Consider the following 15,794-nt stretch of genomic DNA (forward strand, 5'->3'; position numbering starts at 1 on the left):
TTTTCTTTTCCAGCAACTTTGAATCCTTCTGGCTGAGTCATGTAGATTTCCTCCTCCAAGTTTCCATGTAAAAACGCAGTTTTTACATCCATCTGAACTAGTTCCAAATCCAATTGTGCTACCAAAGCCAACATAATTCTAATGGAGGAATGTTTTACAACTGGAGAAAACACTTCATTGTAATCAATTCCCTCCTTTTGAGCATATCCTTTGGCCACCAATCTTGCTTTGTAGCGAACATCTACTTGGTTAGGAAATCCTTCCTTCTTTGCAAATACCCATTTGCACCCAATTGCTTTCTTTCCCTTCGGGAGATTGGCCAATCTCCATGTATGATTCTGATGAAGGGACTGTATTTCATCATTCATGGCAATCCTCCACTTATCTTCTTCTGAACTTTGGACAGCGTCTTTATAAGTAGTAGGAACATCATCAGCTACAATTGAGGTTGCACAAGCAACCGTCTCTATGAGACGAACAGGTTTCGTTATTGTTCTTTTTGGCCTGTTGGTTGCTATTGATTCAAGTTGTTGTTGAGATTCCTGAGTTGGAATCTCCTCTACTGGCTCTCCTTCCAGAGGGTAATCTTCATTTGTTTCCTCCTCTGCTTCTTGTGTAGGAAAAATAAATTTTCCCTCAAACTCCACCTGCTTAGAAGCACCTTCATTTTGTTTGGTATCTTCTGTTACCTTATTTACCATAGCAAATTCATCAAAGGTAACATCTCTACTGAATATTACTTTCTTTGTCATAGGGCACCATAAGCGATATCCTTTGACTCCAGAAGTAATTCCCATAAAAATAGCCTTCTTTGCCCTTGGATCCAATTTTGACTCCGTCACATGATAATATGCAGTTGAGCCAAACACGTGCAAAGAGTTATAATCTACAGCAGGTTTTCCGTACCATTTTTCAAATGGTGTTTTGCCATCAATAGCAGCAGATGGTAGACGATTAATGAGGTGACATGCATATGTAATTGCCTCAGCCCAAAATTCTTTGCCCAAGCCAGCATTGGACAACATACACCGTACCTTCTCCAGCAAGGTCCGGTTCATACGTTCTGCCACTCCATTCTGTTGTGGTGTATGTCTAACAGTGAAGTGTCGGATGATGCCATCATTTTCACAGACCTTATTGAAATGATCATTTTTGTATTCACCTCCATTGTCTGTGCGAATACACTTGATCCTCCTGCCTGTTTGATTCTCCACCATCGTCTTCCATTTGAGAAAAATTCCCAGCACTTCATCTTTGTTTTTCATTGTATACACCCACACTCTTCGAGAAAAATCATCAACAAAGGTTACAAAATAGTGCTTCCCACCCAATGAAGGTGTTTTGGAAGGACCCCAAACATCAGAGTGTACATAATCCAAAATGCCTTTAGTATTATGGATCGCTGTACCAAATTTAACCCTTGTCTGTTTCCCTTTGACACAATGCTCACAAAACTCCAAGTTGCAAGCCTTTACTCCTTTTAACAATCCTTGATCTGATAGAGTTTTCAAGGATTTTCCTCCAGCATGTCCCAAGCGCATGTGCCATAGCTTGGTTGCTTCTGCCTCTTTGTCGTCACTGGATGTCACTGTCGCTGTCCCAATAACTGTACTTCCACGATAGCGATACATATTATTATTCTTCCGATTAGCCTTCATTACCACTAGTGCACCGGAGCATACTCTCATCACTCCATTTTCTGCAATGATTTTGAACCCTTTTGATTCTAGGGCTCCCACAGAGATGAGATTCTTCTTCAAATCCGGTACATATCGAACATCTATCAATGTTCTGATCATTCCATCATGGTTCCTTAATCGTATTGAACCAATGCCATATGAGGTAAGAGGGCTGTTATCCGCTGTGTGGATGACTCCATATTCTCCTTCTTGAAATTCCATGAACCAGTCCCTGTTGGGACACATATGATAGCTACAAGCCGAGTCCATCAACCATATGTCTGATGATGTTGATGACTCTGTTGTAACTAATGAGAAGTCTGAATCATCACAATCAGCTACATTTGAATCCATAATGGCCTTTCCATTGTTATGTTTGGCCTTATTCTTCAACTTCGGACAGTCTTTCTTCCAGTGCCCTTTTTCTCGACAAAAGGCACATTCATCTTTGCTGGGTCTGGATCTTGACTTGGATCTTCCCTTCTTTGTCCTCGTTTGATTTTGAGGACGACCCCTCACAAATAGTGCTTCTCCTTCTCCGCCCTTCTGTTTTTCTCGCTTTCTTTGTTCATAGCTGTACAAAGCTGAACAAACTTCTCTGAGAGAAATTTCGTAATTTCCATGGAGTAGAGTAGTTTCAAGGTGCTCGTACTCATCAGGAAGTGACGCCAACAACATTAAGGCCAAGTCACCATCATCATAAGTTGTATCCATATTTTGCAAATCTGTGACCAACTTATTGAAACTGGTGATATGTTCATTCATCGTGGTACCAGGAACATAGGTGAAGTGAAACAGTCTCTTCTTCATGTACAATTTATTTTGACTGTTTTTCTTCAAAAATTTATCCTCCAGTGCTTTCCATAATTTACTTGCAGAAGTTTCCTTTGTGTATGGATATTTCTGCTCTCTAGCAAGGTAGGATCGAATGGTACCGCAAGCAACACGGTTGATAATTCTCCAATCTTCTTCTCCAATAACATCTGGTTTCTTTTCTTCAATGGCCAGATCTAACCCTTGTTGAAAAAGGACATCTAGAACCTCGCCTTGCCACATCCCAAAATGTCCGGACCCGTCAAAAATTTCTACCGCAAATTTCGCATTTGACACAATTCTTGTCATAAGCGAAGATGCCAATGATGACGTATTGTTGACACTTGATGTAGATTCTTCTTGTTTATTGTCCCCCATATTTGACACAAATATTATTTAATAGCTGACGACACAAATCAAGATTATTTCCTTTCTGATGTAGAAGATCAGACTAAGCTGCAACTACAGAGCATACTCAGACAGAACCTTGACTCAGTTACCAAGATAAATCTTTTCTGATGTGGAAGATCAGACTATGCTGCAACCACAGAGCATACTTAGACAGTACCTTGGCTCTGATACCAATTGTTGCGGAAGCCAAATGTATATAGTGTGAATAAGTCACAACTACTATACCAAAAATTATGACAGCCACCAAATAATAAATAAGACAATAAAACAACAATAAAGGGAACACCAGAATTTACGAGGTTCGGCTAATTTTGCCTACTCCTCGGACACAACCAATATTTTATTTCACTCCAAAAATACAAGTGAAATAATACTAAAAAAGAAGATACAAATGCCTTAAACAGATGAGAAGGCAAATGAGAGGTGTGTTTCAATCCTAAACATTAGGCCTTCTTTTATAGGGGAAAAATCCTCCCCAAACTTAACTCCCAACCAATGTGGGACTTTGGCATTTTGCCAAACTTCAACAATAATAACTCTCTAAATGGTTCAATTCCTGCTTCATTGGGGAATTTGAACAACCCGTCTTCTTTGTCTCTTTATAAGAACCAGCTTTCTGGCTCCATTCCAGCAGCAATAGGGAAACTCGTTAATCTTGTTGAAGCTTATCTCGATACAAACCAGTTAACAGGTCATATTCCTCCAGAAATAGGTAACTTGATCAAAGCCAAAGTGTTCAATGCTTTCCTTAATGAATTGTCTGGTCCCATTCCTGTTGAAATTGGAAAGATGAAGTCACTTCAGAGTTTAAGCTTCTACAATAACAGTCTTTCTGGTCCAATTCCCAAAACAATAGGTGACTTAACTGAGCTCCAACTCTTGCACCTTTACTATAACCAACTTTCTGGTTCCATTCCTAGTAAGTTGGGGAATTTGAAAAACCTCACTGATGTGCAATTATCCAGTAATCAACTTACTGGGTCAATTCCAGCTTCCTTGGGCAATCTGAGAAACTTGCAAACTCTGTTTCTCCGGGACAATAAACTTTCGGGTTCCATTCCACCAGCACTTGCCTATTTGGATAACTTGGTTGTGCTGGAAATGGATGAAAACCAATTTTTAGGCCATTTGCCTGAGAATCCTTGCCAAGGTGGGAAACTTGAGAACTTCACGGTGAATAGTAACAAGCTGTCAGGGCCAATTCCAAGAAGCTTGAGCAAGTGCTCGAGTTTCAAAAGGGTTCGCTTTGATAACAACAGTTTCACCGGGAACTTATCTGAAGCTTTTGGTATCTATCCAGAGCTTCAATTTATTAATTGAGTGAAAATGATTTTCATGGTGAACTCAGCAGCAACTGGGGAAAATGCGAGAATTTGACTGATCTGCGGATAGCCAGAAATAACATTAGTGGCAACATACCGCCAGAGATTGGAAACCTAAGAGGGCTACTAGGACTTGATCTTTCATCAAATCAAAGTTAGAAACCCTTGATTTGTCAGACAATGTATTTAATGGGTCAATCCCGATGTTTATCGGAGATTACATGAAGCTGATTCACTTGAACCTGAGCAACAACAGATTTGGCCAGAAAATTCCGATGGAGATAGGAAGGATAACTCACCTTAATCTGCTTGATTTGAGTCATAATCTTCTTGATGGAGAAATACCCCCTCAGTTAGCCCACTTGCAGGACTTGGAAATCATCAATCTTTCCCACAATCACCTCTCTGGCCGCATTCCTAAAGAATTTAAAAGTTTGACAGGTTATGTCATATTGTCATACAATGAGTTGGAAGGTCCAATACCGAATAATGAAGCTTTTATGAATGCATCATTAGAAGGTAATAGAGGTCTTTGTGGCAATGTAACAGGATCCCAGCCTTGCGAAAGGCCATCTTCTATGGTGAAGAAGCACTCAAGAAGTAAACTCATCCTCGTCACTGTACTTCCTATTATGGGAGCACTAGTACTTCTCTGTACTTTCATTGGTGTTCTGCTAATGTGTGATGAAAGAAGAAGAGTTAGAGACATTGAAAGACGGGATGATGGTTTGTTTTCGATATCCTTGTTAGATGGCAAGGCATTGTACACGGATATCTTAAACGCCACAAAGGAGTTTGATGCAACATTTTGCATCGGGCAGGGAGGGGAGGGAAGCGTTTACAAAGTAAACCTTCCATCATTAGGTAGTATAGCTGTGAAGAGATTTCATTCCTCATTTCCGAATACACATTGCAAAAGCTTCACGAATGAGGTCAATGCATTGAATGGGATTAAGCATCGGAACATTGTGAAACTCTATGGCTTTTGTTCGAATGCAAAACACTCGTTCTTAGTTTACGAGTACGTGGAGAGAGGGAGTTTGTTTAGTATCTTGAGCAATGAAATAGAGTCCAAGAAATTGGATTGGCTTAAGAGGGTGAATATCATCAAAGGTGTTGCTTTTGCTTTATCTTACATGCACCAGGATTGTTCGCCACCAATTGTTCATCGAGACATATCAAGCAATAATATTTTGCTTGATTCTGAGTATGAAGCTCGTGTTTCAGACTTCGGAATAGCAAAGCTTCTCAAGCCAGAATCATCCAATTGTACTGCACTTGCAGGCACATATGGCTACGTTGCACCAGGTAAGATTTTCCTCTTTATCTTTTCTCAATTCATGAATTCAAGGTGAACTCTATACTGTTTTTATCTCATTTACACGTTTAAGTAGTTAATACTTCTTTGGGAACTGTATTTTTTCAGAGCTTGCCTACACAATGAAGGTTACAGAAATGTGTGATGTCTATAGCTTTGGAGTATTAGCATTGGAGATAATCAAGGGAATACATTTCTCTGTTTGCAAATTCATCGACTAGAGATCATGTGCAGCTTAGCGATTTGCTTGATGAACGCCTTCCAAATCCTGAAGATGAAGTAAAAGAGGTTTTGGCTTTTATGATCAAGCTAGCGAGCTCTTGTTTGCTGGAAACTCCAAAATCAAGGTCAACAATGCACTTCATCTCCCATATGTTGTCAATGGATCCACCTGGTTATCGGATAACCTCCATGAAGGCGAAAAGCTTCCTCGAGATATAAGGTGTTTGTGTATGGAAAAGAGTTTGATGCCAAGTGGTTGTGAAGCAAGAATAAGAAATTAGTGAGAAGTTCCAAGACAAAATTATTACTGGGACTAGTATTTGTGTGTTGTACTGTTGTTAGTGTGCTTAATGCTTATTTAGTTTAGTTTCAACCTGAAGGATTCTGAGCTCTTGTACCAGAGTATGTGTATATATATATACGGGCAATATCATGTACTATATACTTTAATTTTCTTGTGCCAATAAGTAATAAACGAGTTTCACGTTTGCTAAGTAGCAAGTAATGATGTTAGTTGTATTACTTTGCATAGTTCTGGTAGCTCGTGAAAAATCTTTAACGGCATAATGCTTCTAACATTTGATTATACACTGCAATCGCAATGCATGCCAACAAAATGATATCTTAAAGATGAAAGTAGAGAGGATCATGTGTCAAACTAATTTCTCTATAAACATGCAATAAATGTCTCTTTAAACAGATATTGCAGTTGTAAAATAGTGGAAATATTTAACTTGAGTACCAGTAAAAGAAATTTCTTTGCTTTTCTTCTGCTTCTTTTGCCTCGAGTCAAGGTCAAGACTTCAAGCTGCAGCGCTTTATGTTGTTTCTGACTGTTCTAGAATTTATGCAGGAGCAAAAGTTTTGATGACTTAAGAAAAAGAATAACAGCTTCAAGCCAAGTGATAGAATTTCAATTGTTGAGGCTAAATCTGTCCTACAATTGTTTTTTCCAGTGAATTAGTGCTCAAAACATTGGCAAATAATCAAAACCAGTGTAAGCGAAAATTGTTCCACACGAAAAAAGTCTGCTCAAATTTTGTGTGTCTGTGTTGGGGGAGTTAAAACTCCTTTTCTTTTCTTTTTTCTTTTTTTCATAAAAATAACGATTCATTTTCTGTTAATCATCCTTAAATGGACTGAGTTTGCAATTAGAGATTATATCCATTAACATATCTCCATCATCTATGCCTAATTTCATGGATGAATAAGTGATAACTTCCAAAATTATCCTTAACATAACTTCTGTTGCTCAGACTCTTCGAAAATGTATCTTCCAAAATTAGTATATTTTTGGAGGATCCGACAAGGGTGCATCAACATTTTGGCGAGTCCATACAACATAGATGATAACGGATTTACGTGAAACAAAAGAAGAGATGATAATGGAAGAGAATTAATCCATGGTCATGTTGTCTTTAATGCTGCTAACCAGGGGCGGCTCTAAAGGCTTGGGCACTAAGACCGTCGCTTTAGGCCCCCAAAATTTGAAGGCCCCAAATTTATTTTAAATTCTTATTATTATTATTATTACTATATATTTATATAAATAATTTAGTATACAGAAAAGTGTTACAGTATATTCCTTTTGTTATTTGGTTGAGGTTAATTTATATCAATAAATTTATAAATTATGATAATTTTCTTTACTGATTAATTAGTATATTTGTTTCAGTCTTCAATTTTAAGTTTATCCTTTTTATATAGGAATTTAGTTATATATCTTGACAACATAATGACTTTTTTTTACAATGTTCTCTCAAATTGCAGGAACACAAAAGCATTCATGTATCTGTTTTTTAAGTATAATTCACATATTATATTAGGTTATTTATAATTTAATTTAGATATTCACCAATAAGTGTTACTTAATAGAATGAATTACAATTATCGTTTAAATTAATCATAAGGAGTAAATATATTTGACACTATTAATGCTCAAAACTTAGGCTATTTCATTATTTACGTCTATTTCTTTTTCTTGTTTGTGATGATAGTAAAATCAAAATTTGTGGACCTCAACATTCGATAGTCCACCACTTTATTTTTTGTGCTCTTTTTTTTTTTGAAATTTGCTTATTTTTGTCTTAAATGATTAGTTTATTGTTTTAGAAAGTAATTTTGTTGAGTGTTTACATCATAAAAGACATGTTCTAAAAGTAAGTTTATGGCCCAATATAGGCTTATATTTGGGCTTAAGCCCAAGTGTTACCAGAATGCATGATAAAAAATTAAAAACTTTGCTTTCTTCGTCTTCCCTTTAGACTTTTTAATAAAAATTAGAAAATTAATCAAACACCGACAGTATAAATCAAATTACACTGGGATTGGGATTATAATGCATGACTAAATATATGCAAGATTAATAATACTAAGCATGGCTAACACCGACATTAGATATACTCCTAAAATCCACCAACATAAAAGACTTGTTCTAAAAGTTGAATGAGATACAAAACTATATAATTGTCTTGGTTTATGTAATACTATTACATTTGGAAGTTGTGCACAATTTTCTTAAAACATATTTAAATATTTTAAGTTATTAAGTATTGTGACTTAACTTTTAAGCTCTAAGCTTTGCCACATAAAGTGGAAGATTCAACAAAACAGATGAACAGCAAGAGAAGCAGATAATTTATATGCATGCTAAGTGACACTGTCTTAAATTCTTAAAAGAATTTTTTTTATAAAACACTATCTTTTAGTAGTAATTAGCCATCTATAGATACCATTTGATATATTACGGATTATAGATACCTTTTCTATGGTTATAAGATGTATTTGATGTATTTAAGCTATTGTATTCATGAATACAGTAACAAAAATAGGCGTGAATCAGGGAAGTCCAGCTGATCAGTTGTTGTATTCGAGTGTATTCGACTGTATTCATGGAGTGAAACATGAGATTATAGCTGGATAGATTATTGTATTCAACTGTATTCGACTATATTCACGGCATAAAATAGGGGATTATAGTGTTTTTAAAACGGAAAATGAATCAATTAACATAATAGACTCCTAATATAACTCAACAAACTCAATTATAACACACAAATTTTGTATTTTCAGTTATAAAAAAGATTCTCAACCGAAAAATACCCCAAAAACATAGCAATCTTCAGAGAAATTATATAATACATCTGAATACATAAATTATATTAATTAAAAAACATATAAATATATTCATGGCATATAGCGAGCCAGTGAATACAATAAAATACATATAATACAGCGGGATACATTAGAAATACAATGAAAAAAAAGACAGTGTATACAATGAAATACATGGAATACAACGAGATACATTTAATTACAATGAAAAAAAGACAATGAATACAATGAAATACATGAAAATACATTATTAATAGAAAATCAAGTTGCTCAGCCCCAAACTCCGTCGTCTTTGTTCAAGAGCAAACCCTAATTTCCGACGGATCCGCCGTTCACCGGAAGCCGATAGTGAAAATGCGCCGTCTTGGTCCGGCATTGGTGCCAGAGCCAAGGTCACTTCCTGAGCAGAAGCAACCGCCGATACGCGAATCAAAACCCTTCTTTCATGGCTTTTGCATAGATTTTTGTACGTGTACCCATGTGCGTGGTCTCTTCGCATAAATTAAATGAATAGATAGTCACGGGGACCGGCAGTGGTGATAACTGAATCAGTCCTATGGACAGTTCCAAACCTGGAACTGACATTCAAATTGGAAATCAAGGTGGGGTCTTAGATCCTTCAAGATATTCTGAGAATTGAACATACCATAGATCCATACTTGTTTATACCCAAGTGCTTGGGACACCAACCTAGATAACTCACCATTTTAGACATTCAAACATGGAGAAAGGGGCGGAGAGAAAGGAGATAACCATGGAGAAATACTGGCGTTGAGAGAGAGAGAGAGGGTGGAGAAAAATCTGAAAGAATGAGAGAGAAAAATGATACAAAGAGTGTTTTATGGCTTAAGAGTAGGAGGTAACCATAAATAGATATTTGACTATAAAAATCAAAAGGTATCTATAGAATATAATTTTTTAAAAGAGTATTTATTTAAAATAAATAAGATATCAACCTTTGCTATATGAAGTAAAAATTCCTTCTTAAAATAAGACAAGGATTAGGGCTAACAAAAATGGCCCAAGTCCATTTAACCCACCCAAACCGCCTAATATTTAATGGGTTGGGCGACACATATAATTCTGATGGGCTGATTTTGGGCAAACACAATAGCAACTCAACTTGTCAAACTTCAGGGCATTTGTATCTATAGCCACTTTTTGGGTCACCTTTTAACTTATACCCGCTTTGCAAAAAAAATTGCAAGCGTACCCACTTTTCGCGTAACTTCAGATATACGGGCCTGAAGTAGCAAAAATTTATGTCTAAAGTTTGAATTTCAGAATGTTTTGCCTGAAGTGTAGCAAATCTTCAGATATTTTTGCATGAAATTTGGCCTGACTTGCAAAGGCAATCACGCAAACTTCAGTTCATAGTGCAAATGCCAAACTTCAATGAAATAAAAATACAACATGTGTTGGCTGAAGTTTTTATTTGTAATTGTTGAACTTCAACATTCTAGTAGTTGAAGCTTTGTTCTGTATTTCCTAAACTTCAGCATGTTTTAGCTGAAGTTTTGTTCTGTATTTGCTGAACTTCAACATGTTTTAGCTAAAACTTTGTTCTGTTTGTGATGAACTTCAGCATTCTAGGGCTGAAATTTGTTTTGTATTTGCTGAACTTCAGCATTCTTAGAGCTGAAGTTCTAAACAACAATGAATTTAATAAATCATGATTAACAACGATTGATGCTGTTTATTTCAAAGATTAAAGAATGAAAAATCTTTTCGACATGAAAACAAGTTACTACAGATAAATTAGAACCAAAAACCAATGTGCCTGTAAAACTAAAATATCTTCAGTTCATAGTGCAAATGGCAAACTTCAGTTGAATAAAACTACAACATGTATTGGCTGAAGTTTTTGTTTGTAATTGCTAAACTTTAACATTCTAGTAGTTGAAGCTTTGTTCTGTATTTGCTAAACTTCAGCATGTTTTAGCTAAAGCTTTGTTCTGTATTTGCTGAACTTTAGCATGTTTTAGCTAAAGCTTTGTTCTGTTTGTGATGAACTTCAGCATTCTAGGGCTGAAGTTTATTTTGTATTTGCTGAACTTTAACATTCTTAGAGCTGAAGTTCAAAACAACAATGAATTTAATAAATCATGATTAGCAGCGATTGATGTTGTTTATTTCAAAGATTAAAGAATGAAAAATATTTTCGACATGAAAACAAGTTACCACAGATAAATTAGAACCAAAAACCAATGTGTCTGTAAAACTAAAATATCTTCAGTTCATAGTGCAACAACAACAACAACCCAGTGTAATCCCACAAGTGGGGTCTGGGGAGGGTAATATGTACGCAGACCTTACCTCTACCCCGAGGGGCAGAGAGGCTGTTTCCAGGAGACCCTCGGCTCAAAGAGGCAACAAGAGACACTATATTAGTACTATCAATAGACTCATAATAAAACAACATAAAGTACCATAAAATCCATAACATAACATAAATACCATAAAAAACAAAGTAACAGCAATATAAGAGATATAGGAAATACGAGAAAGATGTAAGGTATTAATACACATGAGATAAAGCCCATCATCAGTAGTTGATCAATAGCATCCTAAGACTACTTCCTAACTGGCTAGTCTCACTCTAGTGCGCTGTAACAAAGACATCACAATTTCCCTAACCTACCACCTTAATGCTCGATCTCCACAATTCCCTGTTTAGGGCCATGTCCTCAGTAACCCTAAGTCGCGTCATATCCTGCCTGATCACCTCTCCCCAATACTTCTTAGGTCTCCCCCTACCTCTCCTCGTACCCACCACCGCCAGTCGTTCACACCTTCTCACCGGTGCATCAGTGTTCCTCCTCTGAATGTGCCCGAACCATCTGAGCCTTGCTTCCCGCATCTTGTCCTCCATGGGGGCCACACCCACCTTCTCTCGAATATCTTCATTTATAATCTTATCCTTCCTTGTATGCCCGCACATCCACCTCAACATCCTCATCTCTGCAACTTTCATCCTCTGGATGTGTGAGATCTTCACCGGCCAACACTCGGTCCCATACAACATAGCAGGCCTAACCACTGCCCTATAAAATTTACCTTTCAGTAACGGTGGCACTTTCTTGTCACACAGGACTCCCGTCGCTAACCTCCATTTCATCCACCCCACCCCTATACGGTGTGTGACATCCTCGTCGATCTCCCCGGACCCCTGAATAAACGACCCCAGGTACTTGAAACTACCCCTCTTAGGGATGACTTGAGAATCAAGCCTCACTTCCACTCCCGCTTCCGTCGGCTCTGCCCCAAATTTGCACTCAAGGTATTCCGTCTTCGTCCTGCTCAACTTGAAACCTTTGGACTCAAGAGTATGTCTCCAAACCTCTAACCTCTCGCTGACGCCGCGTCGTGTCTCGTCGATTAGGACTATGTCATCAGCAAACTTCAGCATGTTTTAGCTGAAGCTTTGTTCTATATTTGCTGAACTTCAGCATGTTTTAGCTAACGCTTTGTTCTGTTTGTGATGAACTTCAGCATTCTAGGGCTGAAGTTTATTTTGTATTTGCTAAACTTCAGCATTCTTAGAGCTGAAGTTCTAAACAATAATGAATTTAATAAATCATGATTAGCAGCGATTGATGTTGTTTATTTCAAAGATTAAAGAATGAAAAATATTTTTGACATGAAAACAAGTTACTACAGAAAAATTAGAACCAAAAACCAATGTTCCTGTAAAACTAAAATATCTTCAGTTCATAGTGCAAATGGCAAACTTCAGTTGAATAAAAATACAACATGTATTGGCTAAAGTTTTTGTTGGTAATTGCTGAACTTCAGCATTCTAGTAGTAGAAGCTTTATTCTGTATTTGCTAAACTTCAGCATGTTTTAGATGAAACTTTGTTATGTATTTGCTGAACTTCAGCATGTTTTAGCTAAAGCTTTGTTCTATTTGTGATGAACTTCAGCATTCTAGGGCTGAAGTTTATTTTGTATTTGCTGAACTTCAGCATTCTTAGAGCTGAAGTTCTAAACAACAATGAATTTAATAAATCATGATTAGCAGCGATTGATGCTGTTTATTTCAAAGATTAAAGAATGAAATTTTTTTTTGACATGAAAACAAGTTACTACAGATAAATTAGAACCAAAAACCAATGTGCTTGTAAAACTAAAATATCTTCAGTTCATAGTGTAAATGGCAAACTTTAGTTGAATAAAACTACAACATGTATTAGATGAAGTTTTTGTTTGTAATTGCTGAACTTCAGCATTCTAGTAGTTGGAGCTTTGTTATGTATTTGCTAAACTTCAGCATGTTTTAGCTGAAGCTTTGTTCTGTATTTGCTAAACTTCAGCATGTTTTAGCTGAAGCTTTGTTCTGTTTGTGATGAACTTCAGTATTCTAGGGCTGAAGTTTGTTTTGTATTTGCTGAACTTCAGCATACTTAGAGCTAAAGTTCTAAACAAAAATAAATTTAATAAATCATGAATAGCAGCGATTGATGTTGTTTATTTCAAAGATTAAAGAATGAAAAATATTTTCGACATGAAAACAAGTTACTACAGATAAATTAGAACCAAAAACCAATGTGCCTGTAAAACTAAAATATCTATGAGGTCAAATTATTGTGTAAGACCAGCTGAACATAATGGGATAAGCAGATATATACGAATCATCAGGCTAGAACGCATAACAATATCTCAAGGTTCAGCATTCAGAAAACGAAGGAGGAGAAGAAGGAGGAGAAAAAGGCCTGAAGTTGTTTAAACAGTGGGTACAAGTTAAAACTTTTTAAAAAAAGTGGGTATAGATTAAATGAGGGCGACCAAATAGGACGGCCCGTGCAAATTTTACCCAAATTTCCCCAGCTTCAAGCCGTCAACCCATTAATACTTTAAATTGAGGAGATTCATTTGTGGCACTAAAGAGAGTATCACAAGGATTGGAAAATGGAAATAGTCTTGCCATTCAACTTTTGGTATATTCCTTTTTTAAATAAAATCTTCTTTTTTAAGTTATATAAATTAAATATTTGCTCTTTTTTCATACGTTTCTCTCTCTAGCATTGACACCAGAGAGAGAAATTTACATGCACGTAAGTGTTTGACAGCACAGATATATCATTATTTAACTTTGGTATGTATAAATAGTGGAAAAATAAAATAGCAAGCTAACAATTAAAAATCAACTTGGTTGCAACAATATTATATTTGAATTCTTGAATCTGCAAAACTAGTATAATGAACACAAATCAGTATCAAATTTGAACGTCCCAATACTAATGTGTAATTAATTTGAATTACTAAATCCATAGCAAAATGAATTTATATAACTATAAAAATAATTACTGGGACTAATTGTATAATATACGAGATAATTTTATACAAAACATGTACAATAGTTATCAAATTGATTTAAAATAGAGATATAGAATATCAAATTTGATCTCCAATAGCTGGGCACATTATAGTGAAACGTGATTACCTGACATCAAGATAATTAATAAGGAATTTTTACATTCTTATACACTTTATGAAACTATATTACCCTCCCTACTCAAGTTTTACTATAATTACATTTTATATACCAAATTACCATTTATGTACATTTTAAGGAAATTAATGATAATAATTAGTATCATAAAATTACTCTAACGTATCTTCCACTCGCCCACGTTTCTCTCTCCACATCCCACCTCCTCCCCCACGTATCTTGCACCCACCCACGATTCCACCATTGACAACCATTAAAAAGCTTTGAATTTGAATTTGAATATGGGTTTTCAAAAAATATTATTTGTTTGAATTGGATGTTGTTGCAAAGAATTGGGAAATCTCTCTGCGTCTCTCTTTATATCTCAATTCCTAATTTCAGTAATGTAAAGAAAAGGAAAAGAGAGCAGCAACTTCACCATTGACAGCCATTAAAAAGCTTTGAAGCTTTGAATTCGAATTTAGGTTTTCAAAAATCATTATTTGTTTGGATTGGGTGTTGTTGCAAATAATTGGGAATTGGTTTGGAGTTTATTTCTCAATTTTGAGGGATTTTGGTGAAGATTAGACTTGGTTTTGGCTGAATTTCAGATTGAAACTGGAAAAAAACGACGACGACATAATATACATTATATTTACGAAATTGTAGCGATTTGCTTGATTCTGAGTATGAAGCTCGTGTTTCAGACTTCGGAATAGCAATGCTTCTCAAGCCAGAATCATCCAATTGTATTGCACTTGCAGGCACATATGGCTACGTTGCACCAGGTAAGATTTTCCTCTTTATCTTTTCTCAATTCATGAATTCAAGGGGAACTCTATACTGTTTTATCTCATTTACACGTTTAAGTAGATAATACTTCTTTGGTAACGTATTTTTTCAGAGCTTGCCTACTCAATGAAGGTTACAGAAATGTGTGATGTCTGTTGGATTTTGTTTAATAACAAAAGAAGGGTGAATGGAAAATGGTGGGAAAGAAATGGAGGGAAGTGAAATTTTGAATGAGTTCACTAATGCACTTTGTCCCTCATTGGTAGAAAGAAAGAAAGTCTTGGTGTTTATATAAAGAAGCTCATCTTTTAGCTCTTAAAGAGCTAGTAAGAAGGCAAGCCTCGCGCCGTCGTCGTCGCTCGCTCGGCTAGGCTTCGTATTCCGCAAAAATTTCCAACAGTTATGACTGTTCTGAAAGGTTGCAAACCTCTTCAGAGTGTCACACCTGTTCCAACAGCTATGACTGTTCTAAAAGGTTGCAAACTCTTAAGAAACATCACCAAGTTGGCTATAAATAGACCTCAAATCCCAGGATATTAACTTACGAAATTTTCTGAATCTTCTTCTTCTTCTGCACAAAATATTCCAGTGTGTTTTACGATCATTGAGTGGTTCGCCGATCACCAGAGTTTTAGGTACCGTTACACTGGTGAGTTAAATCGTTCTATCCTGGGAGGATATATTCCAAAA

General features: G+C 36.1%; 2 protein-coding genes across 2 annotated transcripts; both read left to right on the forward strand.

Annotated features, from left to right (window-relative positions):
- Positions 1-3,145: 3,145 nt before the first annotated feature.
- On the forward strand, positions 3,146-4,223 carry LOC142170676 (uncharacterized). The gene has a single exon (XM_075232769.1). It carries the CDS (start codon positions 3,399-3,401, stop codon positions 4,221-4,223), a length of 825 nt encoding a protein of 274 aa, XP_075088870.1. The 5' UTR covers positions 3,146-3,398.
- Positions 4,224-4,428: 205 nt separating this feature from the next.
- Positions 4,429-6,266, forward strand: LOC107798754 (MDIS1-interacting receptor like kinase 2-like). The gene is made up of 2 exons (XM_075232767.1): positions 4,429-5,533; positions 5,652-6,266. The coding sequence occupies exons 1-2, from the start codon at positions 4,429-4,431 to the stop codon at positions 5,762-5,764; spliced, it is 1,218 nt and encodes a 405-aa protein (XP_075088868.1). The 3' UTR covers positions 5,765-6,266.
- The last annotated feature ends 9,528 nt before the right edge of the window (positions 6,267-15,794 follow it).

The sequence above is a fragment of the Nicotiana tabacum genome, chromosome 16 (assembly GCF_000715075.1).
Source record: "Nicotiana tabacum cultivar K326 chromosome 16, ASM71507v2, whole genome shotgun sequence".
Taxonomy (NCBI): domain Eukaryota; kingdom Viridiplantae; phylum Streptophyta; class Magnoliopsida; order Solanales; family Solanaceae; genus Nicotiana; species Nicotiana tabacum.